At 45.6% G+C, this 12,278-nt stretch overlaps 1 protein-coding gene across 2 annotated transcripts in view; it reads left to right on the plus strand.

Annotated features, from left to right (window-relative positions):
* The window catches only part of HHAT (hedgehog acyltransferase), a 359,060-nt gene that overhangs the window by 73,911 nt on the left and 272,871 nt on the right, over positions 1-12,278 (plus strand). For both annotated transcript variants that reach the window (XM_064360344.1, XM_064360345.1), the window contains 2 exons: positions 6,737-6,931; positions 10,850-11,065. In XM_064360344.1, the coding sequence (XP_064216414.1) occupies positions 6,737-6,931; positions 10,850-11,065 (411 nt within the window). The remainder of the gene's footprint in view (positions 1-6,736; positions 6,932-10,849; positions 11,066-12,278) is intronic.

Consider the following 12,278-nt stretch of genomic DNA (forward strand, 5'->3'; position numbering starts at 1 on the left):
GCACCCGTATCAATATTCCCATACTGATGGTCTTTCCAAGCTTGTCTCAGGTCCTGGAGGAAAGGATCGAGAGACAGCCCCTTCCCTTGGAGAGTCACAGTTGAGTGAGAAGTTAGGGAAGCAAATGCTGCTCACTCTTGTGCCCGATGTGGCCGGCTGGGCGCGCTGTGGTGGGAGAAGGTGTGGGCCTCACCTGCCATTCTGGTGGCTTTTGAGCTGTGGCTTGAGGGAAATGGAGTTCCCTTGTTACCCAGCAGGGGTGGACAGGTGGGCTCTTGTTCTCTGCAGAGCTCATCCAACCAGTGTCAGTAGGAGGTGTTCTTTGCATTTCTCTTGGAATGAGGCAGCGTGAGCACTGAGTCATCTCCCTCTGTGCGTGCCTCTCTCATCCTCTGGGTGACCACAGGTTTGATTTGTGAGACAGCTGGTGGGCCGGGTTCTGCTGGTGGCTGGGGCACAGTGCTTTCTTTGTCTGAGTTTGCTCGGCCCTTACATAAGTACGAACCACATTAGCCTCACGAGCTCTGTGCTTTCACCACCTGGACTGAGGGATCCAGATGGCCTTAATTCAGTAGTTGTTTTTGGTGCTTATTCAGGGTGGAAGATTTAGGCTGCAGTTGTGCCTTTTTTCCTCCCCATTCTCTGAGGCATCTTAAACCGTAGGCAATGCTATGCAGCTACGGGCTTGAGCAGTTCTTGCTGTTGTCGCCTTAAGCCCTGAAGGATGCTGGCCTCCTTTATCTAATATCTAATCTTGTTTCTTCCTTTGCTCACTCCACCTCCTCCCACAGAGAGGTGGCAGGTTATTTTCAAAAGATCTCTCTCTCTTTTTTTTTTTTTTTTTTTTGCCTTGGTAAGTAATAAAACTTTCCACTGAGCTCCTTGGCTTGGTTAAACACCCTTTCCCTGGATAAGGCTCTCTCTTTGGGTTTTGGTGAGACTTCATCAGGAGCCAGTGCCCCTGGAGGGGAGGCTGAATCATGGCTGAGCTTTGGCTGTGGGTTTGTTATGATTGGATCGGATGTTGTGGGTCAGACAGTTGCCTCCTTTCATCAACGCCAACTGGCCTCACCACCACCTGAGACATTGTGTTCTCTGCCCTCAGAACCAAAAATACCCTCATGTGAACTTTTTGAGGAGGCTGGCCTGGTGTACAGCTGAGGGTGGGTGCTGTTGCTAACCACAGAGCCAGGTTCTCGCTGTGCCTCTGACGGGGAGAACTTATATCATTAGCAATTGGCCAACAGGCTGAACTCATCAGGTGCAGAATATGCAAAGGGCTGAGAAGTCTGGCCCATGGTGCTCACTGAGATGAGTTAACCAACTTCTGGAAGGCTGCCGGGAGCAGGGCTGTCTTCCAGGCTGTTCCCAAATCCACGCACCGAAGAGTAATCTCACGTGCTGATGGTCTTCCCGGAACCAGCCCCTTCTACCTCCATCAGTGCATATCTAAGAAGGGATGAAATTCCCTTTGTGTGGGCCTGCTGGCCTTTGCTCCCAGGAAAAAGCAGGCTAGAATGCAGTTGTTTAGACTCTGGGATGGGTGGGTTGTATTTTTCTGTTTGGGGAAATTATATATACATATGTATTTCAGTAGCAGCTGCCATTGATTATGTAGCATGTAATAAATTGTGTTGTACATAAGAACATTGATTGATTCCCTTTCTTAGTTTCCAAACAACGCTCCCACTGAGTGCTTTCTTGGCAGATGTGCAAAAAGGATCAATAGGCAGGGACGTCTGAAACTGTTGCCAACAGGAGTTCTGACCAAGGCTTTACACTTGCACTCCTCTCTACAGAGGTAAACTAGGGAGGGAAGCCACTCAGGCATATCCTGTCAACACCTGGTGCCCTTGGCACAGGATGAGCCAAAGTAGAAACAGAGATGGTGTGAGAAGGGGCATTGTCTGGCAGTTTTTCCTGATTCCCCATGAAGAAGGTTTTAAGAGTACAGATTTCAAAAGAAAGGAGGGCAAATCTAGTTTTTTCTGAGGGGCACTGATTCTATCCTTGGAGCTCTGCCAGCTCAGCTGGTTATTGCCCCAGGAGACTGCGGGCGACAGAGGCTCTGTAACAGGTTCACTTTCCGGAATTGGTACCTATGCCATGTCGGTTAACTATTGGAGATTCCCCCAACCGAAGTAGAGTTAAGAGATGCTGTGAGTGGCAAACAGGTAATAGGCAGTGAGATGTGAAATGTCTCTCTTCCATTCTACTGACATTGGCAAGACAGCCTTTGTTTATAAGGGGTTGAGTAGGACAAGCAGAGCTTTGGAAGAAAGTCAGTTTTCACGTTAGTGGGTTCCAAAGCCCAAATTTTAGCTCTATTTTCTTGTTACTTCTTAGATGATCACAAGGCTAAATCCCAAGACTTAGGAAAGTATGTCCATCTCCCCAGCTATCCTTCCATGCCACTATTCTCTCCGTCCATCCTTCCAGTAGTTATGAAACACTTAACACGTGCTAGGCACTGTGCTAGATTCTGGGCTCACATCACTGTAATCTAAACAAGGCAGGAGTGTAGCCTGTTAAGGGAAACTATCAAGTAGAGTCAGACCCCATTTTGAAAGTGGTTCAGTGTAGACCCAGGGAGCTGAGCGGAAGGATGCCTGCTTAAGTCACCTGGAGGGGGTAGGAAGATCTACGTCTCATCAGAGAGGCCATAGCGTTCTTAGTCTGGCTTTATCTCCACTGCTACAAAAACAGAGTATACTTTATTTTTCATCAGACTTTTAAGCATGTCCCCTCTTCCCCTGCTTTCTGTTTCATCTTCTGTTAGAAATGGAAGAACCTGGAATAAAGAGCATTAAGGGAGGTCGGAGTAGTTCTGGGGGGGCTGTCATCCTGTGCTCCAGCAAACCCATCTCAAGCTTCAGGTCACTCATGCTTCGATACCTTTTAAAAGAGCATGATACGTTCAAATTAAAACCACAGTGAGATGTCATTACGCACTCATCAGCATGGCTCAGGTAGAACATAGTAACAGCACCCAATGCTGGCAAGGATGTGCATCAGCCGGCTCCCACACGCACTGCTGGTGGGAAAGGTCAATGGTACAGCCATGCTGAAAAACTCTTTTATCGTGTGTTATGGAACTAAGCAGGCAACTGCCTTGCAACCCAGCAAGCGTGATCTTGGGCGTTTATCCCAGAGAAGCTAAAATTTGTTTTTACAAAAAATCTCCACCTGTATGTTGGCATAAGTTTTGTTTGTAATAGCTCCGGATTGGAAACAGCCTAGACAGCCTCCAGTAGGTACACGGCTAATAAGCTGTGATATATCCACGTCACGGAAAATTACGAGCAGTAAGAAGGAGCAAACCATCGACACCCACAGCAACGTGGATGAATCCGCAGGAAATTATGCCGAGTGAAAAAAGCCAATCTTGGAAATGGAGAAGAGGTTATTGGTTGTCAGGATTAGGGGTGGGGCGATCAGAGCAGTGGGAAAGAGGTAGATGTGGTATAAAATGGCATCACGAGGGATCCTGTGGTGAGGCAGCTGTTCTGCGTTTTTACTGTGATAGATACCAAACCTATGCGTGTGTTAAAATTGTATAGGAGTAACACACACACACATAGATGAGTGCGAGTGATTCTAGGGAAACCTGAATCAGTTTGGTGCACAGCAACAGCACCAATATCCCGGATGTGACATTTATGGTTTTAAAACGTGTCAGGAAGACACTGGGTACAGTGTACAAGGGATCTCTCTTGTATGTATTTGTGAATACAACCATCTCGATAAAAATCTTAGAGAAAGAACATTATGTAAAAGTTGTATGCAATTGGAGTCTAAATGTATAGATCAGAAACATCACGGTCCAATATTAAATTAAGGCCGTATTTTACTTACATGCTTTATGTGATCAGTGTGATTCTTTGTGTCTTTTTTCAAGTAACCAGTAGTTCCCAATCATATTCATGATTCGAACCTCGTAATTTAAATGAACTGGGCTATTTTGGTGTTGAGGTGGCTTTTAAAGCTTGAGTTTGACATAGAGTATGTGTGTGACCAAATCTTGCGGATCTGCTCTTACTACCCGATAACTTGGAAAAAAAATCTACAAGCCTTTCTAGTGGTGAGTCAGAAGTGTTGTTTTGGAATAAAATGCAACACATTATATTTTTTTATTTTTGAAAAGTTAAAGTTCTGGCCTCGTTGATGTCAGAGGCTTACTACTGATAGGTAAGCATTTTTAAGAGAGAAATAAAGTTGATCAATAAGTGCATTTGGAGTAGAGGTGGATAGGACAGGGCTCTCCTTAGGCCTTTGCCTATGAAACTGGTCTTTGAAATGCTTAGAAAAAGCTCTTCTGCTGCCCAGAGAAGCAGGCCATCCATGCTGCAGCTCACCCTGCTGGGCCAGCTACCCTTTTATCCTAGATCCTTCTTCATAGCACTTCTGATCTAGGTATACGCATGGGAGGGATAGCGTTTGGGCAGCTGTGCCCTGCGGGCTACGTCTGTAATGGGGACTGCCCTGCCATGATGATGCCAGATTGCATCCTGGATTGCAAGACTTAGGAGGCTGATGCTGCTCTAGGAGAATTTTATTTACTGATTTGCTCGTTTTTTGTTTATTTATTTTGAGATGGAGTTTCACTCTTGTCTCCTGGGCTGAGTGCAATGGTGCTATCTTGGCTCACTGTAACCTCCACCTCCTGGGTTCAAGTGATTCTCCTCTTGTGGGATTTTAATGATGTTTTGTGGATAGGATTCATCCCAATGGCATTTTAATAGACAAAGTATGAAAATCAACATTTTAGTGGAGTTCCAATCTATACAACACTTTTGTGTAGGTGATTCTTTTTGCATTATTCACATCTTTTCCTTTTCATCACCTGTGTACCATGAATGTATATAGTAGAGTTCCTTGTACTGGGGGAGAACCAGCGGTAATATTAAGGTGGGTAGAGAACACGAGGCTCATGTGAGAGCGAGTTCTGTGATGTCTTAGAACAGTATCAAGTGTTGTCCGCCTGGACTGTTTGGCTGTAGGGGGATGAACATGGGACAAATTTGTCTGCCTCACACCACTGTTAAATTCATCTTAGAGTCTGTCAAGTAAATGGGGTGACACGGCACTATCACGTATTTCCTGATGGTTCTTCCAGCATTTTCCAAGTTGAAGCAGCTTCAGTCTGTGGTAAGTTCCCAAATGAATCCCAGCAAACAGGCTTTTTCCAAAGGGATCAAATAGCACTTAATAAAAACATCACTGTATCTGTGTATGTAGCCACACATGCACGAAAAAGAATTCCATTGGTAAATGCTGTAGGTCGTGTTGGAAAAGGACCTCCTTTTCTTCATTTGTTAAAACTACCTCTTAAAATATTCTTTGGCAATGTTTTCCTTGTAATTGGACTCTGCCCAGATGTGAGTGTTTGAAGCAAATTTGTGTGGCTGTTTTCTGTGGGTAGGATGGAAAAATAGTAAAAATGAGCTTCACATTTCTCTGGTTTTCTTGGAACTTACAAATGGCTGACCTAGTCTGTTATTTAAAATGTTCTTTCTTGAGCGTGAGAGCATACGTTTGGAAAAGGATGGTAGGCAGGCAGTATTTTGAAAGGGTTTGCATCTAAACATGGGATTTACAATTTATACTCCACATCTGTCTTGCCCTGAAAAAAGTCTTTGTTTCCACAGGAAGACCTAGATTCAGGCACTTTCCGCTTTTCAATTTGGTGTGTTCCTGAGATCCATATTTTAAAATGCATGCCTGTGAGACATCGTATTTCCCTATGGGAATAATAACCGTATTTGTAGAGTCCTTCCTGGGTATACACATGTGAAGGAGATACTGTTATTATCCCAGTTTTATATATGAAGAAACGAATCCACAGAGAGATGAAGTCATTTGCCTAAGATCACACAGGTAGTTATGAGACACAAGCACTTGAATTTAGGCAGTTGGACTTCCAAGCTTGAGTCATTAAACTACAATGGTATCTTGTGTCTCAAAGTTAAAAGACTGTGGTTTTTAAATAAGGATTTCCCAATCAGATCTGACCAAGATGATCGCATAAAACAAAGACCTGTTAATTCATCTACTTGTTGAATGTGATAACTATAAATTACTTGATTAGATAAAGATCTGTGATTCTCCTAAACTGGGAATAAATGTGTCAGTCAGGTAGACTGTGCAAAGTCCTCAATAGCCAAAAAGATGCAATTTTTCTGTGACATAAATTTGACTGTAATCAATATGTAAAAAATCAATGATGTAACAAAAAATACATATTTAAAGTCTCTGGCTTAGACTGTGGAAAGCCTTTATGTGGCTTAGATGACCCAGTTTTCTTAAGAAGTCTCCCTAGAAATGTGTACTAACACTTCCTCTCGCCTTCACTTCTGAAGGACGGTGTATGCAGGATGTGGTGTTCCAGTTGGCAGTTTTCCAGCTGTCTTCTGGCTTCCATTGTGTCTGTTGAAAAGTCAATCTAATATCTTATTGTATGACCCAGGGGTCTGGGTGGCTTTGGTTGAAGCAGGAGAGTGGTGACTTGCTTCTGGGTGGAGCTGATGGAACTCTGAGGGTTACTGTGGAAAGTTCCTCTGAATATTGTTTCTCTGTGTTGTACCAGATTCCCAGGGCAGTGAGAATAGTTTCTTTATTGGGCAATTAAACATGATCCTCTACTGTGCAGAACCTTCAATAGCAATTGCATGAACTCACGTCTCTCTGTTTTCTTCCTTCCTCTCTGTCTCTCTGGATGGGCCCACCCTGTCTGCAGCACAGACCCTGGATTCTCATGCTCTATGGGATGTGGGCCTGCTGGCGTGTGCTGGGGACCCCTGGCCTGGCCATGGTTGTGCTCCACACCACCATCTCTTTCTGCGTGGCCCAGTTCCGGTCTCAGCTCCTGTCATGGCTCTGTTCTCTCCTCCTGCTCTCCACACTGAGGCTGCAGGGTGTGGAGGAAGTTAAGGTAAGTGTCTTCCCATTACCATTGGGAATCCAGAGAAGGCCCCTTTGGCTTTGCCTTATCCCAGTAGACACCTTAGTTTTCAGACCAGAGATGATTGTAGAACCGTGATGGGGCGCCCCATAGTGGCCGTACAGGGTTGCTACATGTGAACCTAGTGGTGCCTTCTGCAATCCTTTCATTTCTGGCTGTATCTTAGCCCTGTGAGATTTCCCAGGGCTGACCCTGTACCATCTTTCCCAGTTTGGGTGGGCATGTGGAGTGCCAGATGTCACAGGACCAGAGGGTTAGGAACAGAGAGAGAAGACACAAACAGATGATTTACTAAACAATCGTCTGGAGAGTACTCTACAATATATAGGGATTATGCACATCCCTCAACTCATCTGATGCCTACCTGGCCCTGTGGTGGTAAGTCAGGTGTTTTTCTTCTTCCTGGTTGAGGGAACTGATTGATTGAGATGGAGTCTCTGTCGTCCAGGCTGGAGCGCAGTGGCGCATCTTGACTTACCGCAACCTCTACCTCCTGGTTCAAGCGATTCTCCTGCCTCAGCCTCCCAAGTACCTGGGATTACAGGTACCTGCCACCACACATGGCTAATTTTTGCATTTTTAGTAGAGACAGGGTTTCACCATGTTGGCAGGGCTGGTCTCGAACTCCTGGCTTCATGTGATCCACCCGCCTCAGCCTCCCAAAATGCTAGGACTGCAGGTGTGAGCCACGGTGCCTGGCCAGGAACTGATTTATTATCCACTCATGTGCCCCAGTGGAAGCTCTTATAATTTAGATGAGTGAAAACAAAGTGTTTAGCCCCAAAGGGCACAGACCACGGTTTCATTTTTGTAAACCAGAGGCATTTTGACAGACTCAATCACCTGTTAGTTGTTGGTGCTAATAGAGGAGAACATTGGGCTCAAACCACCCTTCTTTATGGCTTTTGTTTGCATTAGTAAAATCTTCTTTTATAGGCATTTACCTTTTAGCTTCATGTTTTTTTCTTAGTCACAATAACAGTGCATTTTAATTTTGTAAGTGTGCATCAGACTTGGCCCAGAGGATGTTGGATGGCAGAGAGACTGCCTTCTGAGTTGAGGAATTTGCCGTGCTTTGCTGAGCTGATAGCACCTCTCAGCAAATTCTCCTGCACTGCATTTTCTGATTTCTGTTGTGCGTTCTCTGATCATCTCCTGGGCAGTGCGCGGCATCCCCTGCACAGCTCCAGATTATCTGGTTCTGTCTTTGGTTAACTGGAGTGACCTAGCCCTGCTTGTGCAAATGAAGCTTAGGCCCCTCAGGCTATCTCAGGCCCACCCAGGCTGTGTGAGCTACTTCTCTCACTTGTCTGTTGAATACACCCTTTACAAGTTCAAGTTGAAGAATAGGGCTTGTCATCGAAGACAGTTGCCAAGGAAGCCATCAGCTCTGTGGCTGCAGGGGAGAAAAGGGAGAGTCTGTGTGGAACTCACAACCATCCAGAAGTGGGAGCTTTCCTTTAAGGTAGAAATGCAGGGCAAGAAGAATCCAAGTCCAGGCCCCAGCTCCAGGGTCCCAGCTCCAGGGCCCAGCTCCAGGGTCGGGTCCTGGGCACTCGGCTTCACAGCCCTTCAGCTTCGGGGTCAGTCAACTTTGAGAACAGCCAGCCTGAGAGATGGGCAGCTTGGAAAACACTGGGTATCGTGGCCCAGGGCAGAACCATTGGTGTTTCCCACCTTCATTGACCTTTTCTCCCTGGCCTGGTTCCCAAACACTGCCCCAGTGGCAGGAACTGTTTTCTGAGTCAGGCCAATCTGCTTACCTTTCCCCTTTACACATTTACGTATGTTTACCCTGTCTCTTGGAACCAACCTTCCTATCATCCACGTCCACCTGATTCTCTTTCAAAGTATAGCTTAGAACCTCAGTCTCTAAAGGTAAGGAATAAAAGAGAGTCACAGAAAAACAGATCAGTTAGTGTCACATACTGTTCTGAAAGCTGCTGGCTTTATAAACGGGGACACAGTTAAACAGTAGCATGTCAGTGACCAGGAGTCACATGGAGATTTGGGGACAATGCACACACCTATCCCTTCCTCTAATCCCCAGGATCTCCAGAGGCACATTCAAAATCTTGTGAAGTGTTGGATATTCTTTCTTCCATCACTGTGGAACTGGAACTCCTGTGGTTTCTTTATTTTTGTTCATTCATTCATTCACTCACTCACTCATTCATTGATCCAGGTGACGGCACTTAGCGTTCATGTGCCCTGGATCAGCACAGTGATGGGAAGGAACATGATGGGAAAGGTGAGCTGGATAACCTGGTTTTTAGTTTCTTCTATTTCCCGTCTCCTCCTACTCTCCAGACTGGAGTGGACATTTAACCTCTGAGTCTCTCACCATTTGGAAAATGGAATAACAAATGCTCTTTCTTCCTCAGGGGATTGTTCTGAGGGTCAAACAAGATCATCCCCGTTAAGTAATTTTGTGAAAATGGCAGCATTTTGAAAGCTCCAGTATTTTTTGGTGTCTTTACCTTAATTTTTCTCGTTCTCACTAATGATGTGGGGCTAATACTTTAAGCACATATGTCAAAATCTGGACTTAGGAGAGTATATCAGATAATCACTCAATTTTAACAAAGGATATGTTCTAGAATGATTAGGCAACCATTTAAGCAAGTGTGCTTAAAAATGGATTTACAGTAAAAATAAAAACAAATTCATACCCAACTTTTTGGGGACCTGGCCAGTGTACAGACAATCTAATTGCACTAATCATTTCTTTGGGGACAATTAGCATCAGTTATGGATGTTGGAGGTGAACAAATATTCATTTGTTCTGCAAATTTTACAGTGATTTGAAAAACACTGAGGAAGGAGATTGTATGATTAGAAACTAGCTGGGTTTCCCTGCTTTTGCCCATGTGGTTCTCTTGATATGATTGTCCTCGTTCCCCCGGTGGCTGCTGAAGTCTCGTATAAGAAGTAGAAACTTTGTTCAGTGGTTGGCTTTTCTGTGTACGGCCTTCAAAGACCCTCATAAGTCAAATTAATTACTTTCTCTTTTGACCCAAGTTCTATTTCTTGTATATATTTCCATACATAGTTTTCCTCACTAAATATATTTTTAGAAAACATGGAAATATAGAAAAATATAGAAATTAGAAAACGCTTCGTGATTTTACTCCCCGACATTAGCATTTTGTCGTATTTCCTGCTTGTCTTTTGTTCATGCAGATTTTTGCCCAGGTTTGTTATTTCTTGTTTCATGCTGTATTGTAATTGCATTTTTACACACCTGTGTCCTGTATGAGAATTTAAACATTGAGGGCAGGGACTGGTTTTTTAAAATATTTGTCTGTGTAGCTTATTTGGAAAATGCTACTCAACTAAGTATACAGCCAGACTGATAACAAAAGAGCAAAAAGAAAAATACGTTGAAGACAGAAATCCCAGGGGATATTTTAAGCCCCTCTTTGTCATCTGAATTGTTGAAGAAGCAGTCAAAAGTATCCACTGGATATAGCTAATCTGCGCCTTACGCCCTGGATGTAACTGATGGATGCATATCTGGGAAAACCTTCCATATGTTGTGTCAGTCCTAATGCTGAGTTTATAGTAGAGACGTTCTTTTTCCTACTGCTCATGAACTGCTTGCTTTGATTACCAATGAGATTTACCTGGTTCATTGGTTCTCGACGCCCTCTTATGGCACAGATGCTGCTCATTAACTTGATTGGCTTGCCAATGCGATTTACCTGGTGTTCATTGGTTCGAGACGCCTTCTTATGGCACAGCTGCTCAACCTGAGGCCGAGGTCTCCTTCCCGGAGCCCGCTGGGATTCTCAGATGCAGGAGGTCCTGCTGGCCGGCGCCTGCGGTGGGACCGGACGCTGTCCCTTCTGGCCACTCAAAGGTGGTTCTCTCCTTTTGGTTTTGTAGAGAAGGTGGTACAAGACAGAAAACGAGTACTACCTGCTGCACTTCACGCTGACGGTTCGCTGCCTCTACTACACCAGCTTCAGCCTGGAGCTCTGCTGGCGGCGGCCGCCCGCTGCGTGGACCTCCTGCTCCTTTCCCTGGACGCTGGCCTATGTCTTCTATTATCCAGTCTTCCACAACGGGCCTGTCCTCAGTTTCCCGGAGTTCATCGCACAGGTAGAGCCCGCTGCGGGACGGGACTGGGGTTCTGTGGGTTAAGGCTCTGTCTTCTCTGGTCTTCTCTGACTCTTGAGTCTTTTTCTTCGGAGATGCCCATAAATTTACAGCCCACGCTCTTAGTTCTTATGAGGTTTCATATATTAGATGAAATACATATGAGAAATGAGCCTTTAAGGTAAAGTTCGACCCATCAGGTATGTTAGCTCTAGGGGCTCCCACCTCCATTTTCAGTGAACTCTGGCAACCAGGATTAATGACTGGGGTGCAGCAGAGTTTGGGAGGTGGTGTCCACTGTGGTGAAGTCCCAGGGAAGGAAAAAAAATGGATTATGACGCTATTACTTGAAGGAGCAGAAAAGGAAACCGTCTAAGCGGTTGCTTGGCAAATGCTTTCTTCTATATTCACAAACGGCTTAAGACATCGTCCTCCTGTAGCTGGGTGGTGTTTAGGGTGCACCCGGGCGTGCACGCAGCGGTGCGTGTGCGGGCGAGGAGGCCTCTCTGCGCCCAGGCCCCCGCCTGCCTTCCCCGGACACCGTCCTCGTCTGAAACGCCATGTTAAGCTACCTCTGCTGTTCTCCCTGCTTCACTCCCCCCACCCACCTTCCGCTGCTTACAACTTTTTTTTTCTGCCTCCTCAACTCGCATCTAGTCTCGTGGAACATAATTGCTAAGTTAATTCACCTAAGGGATTAGTAACTGGCAACGCTTAAAACTGTTTCTCAAGGGTTAGTCTACCCCCGCCACCAACACAAAACAGTCCTCATAGAGGACAGAATAACGTACGTGCGTAGACACGTACGACGCGCACCCCACGCGCGTAGGCACGTACGACGCGCACCCCACGCGCGTAGGCACGTACGACGCGCACCCCACGCGCGTAGGCACGTACGACGCGCACCCCACGCGCGTAGGCACGTACGACGCGCACCCCACGCGCGTAGGCACGTACGACGCGCACCCCACGCGCGTAGGCACGTACGACGCGCACCCTCACATACACACCCCGGAAGTGCAGGGCAAGCAGCAGGGGAGCAACGTGAAAGACGCTCCCCGAAAAAGGAGGGTTCTTAGAAGTCTTATTTTGTCCTCAGAGTTCCACTAAATTATGCATTGTGTTCAAAAATGTGTTTTTGCATTATAACAATAACAGTGTTCTAAAATTGCCAGTGAAAGTATGTAACTTTTTGTATCTCTCGAAATCTTTAAGT

The sequence above is a fragment of the Aotus nancymaae genome, unplaced genomic scaffold (assembly GCF_030222135.1).
Source record: "Aotus nancymaae isolate 86718 unplaced genomic scaffold, 86718_ANA_hifiasm-v0.15.2.pri h1tg000039l, whole genome shotgun sequence".
In the NCBI taxonomy this organism is placed as follows: Eukaryota; Metazoa; Chordata; class Mammalia; order Primates; family Aotidae; genus Aotus; species Aotus nancymaae.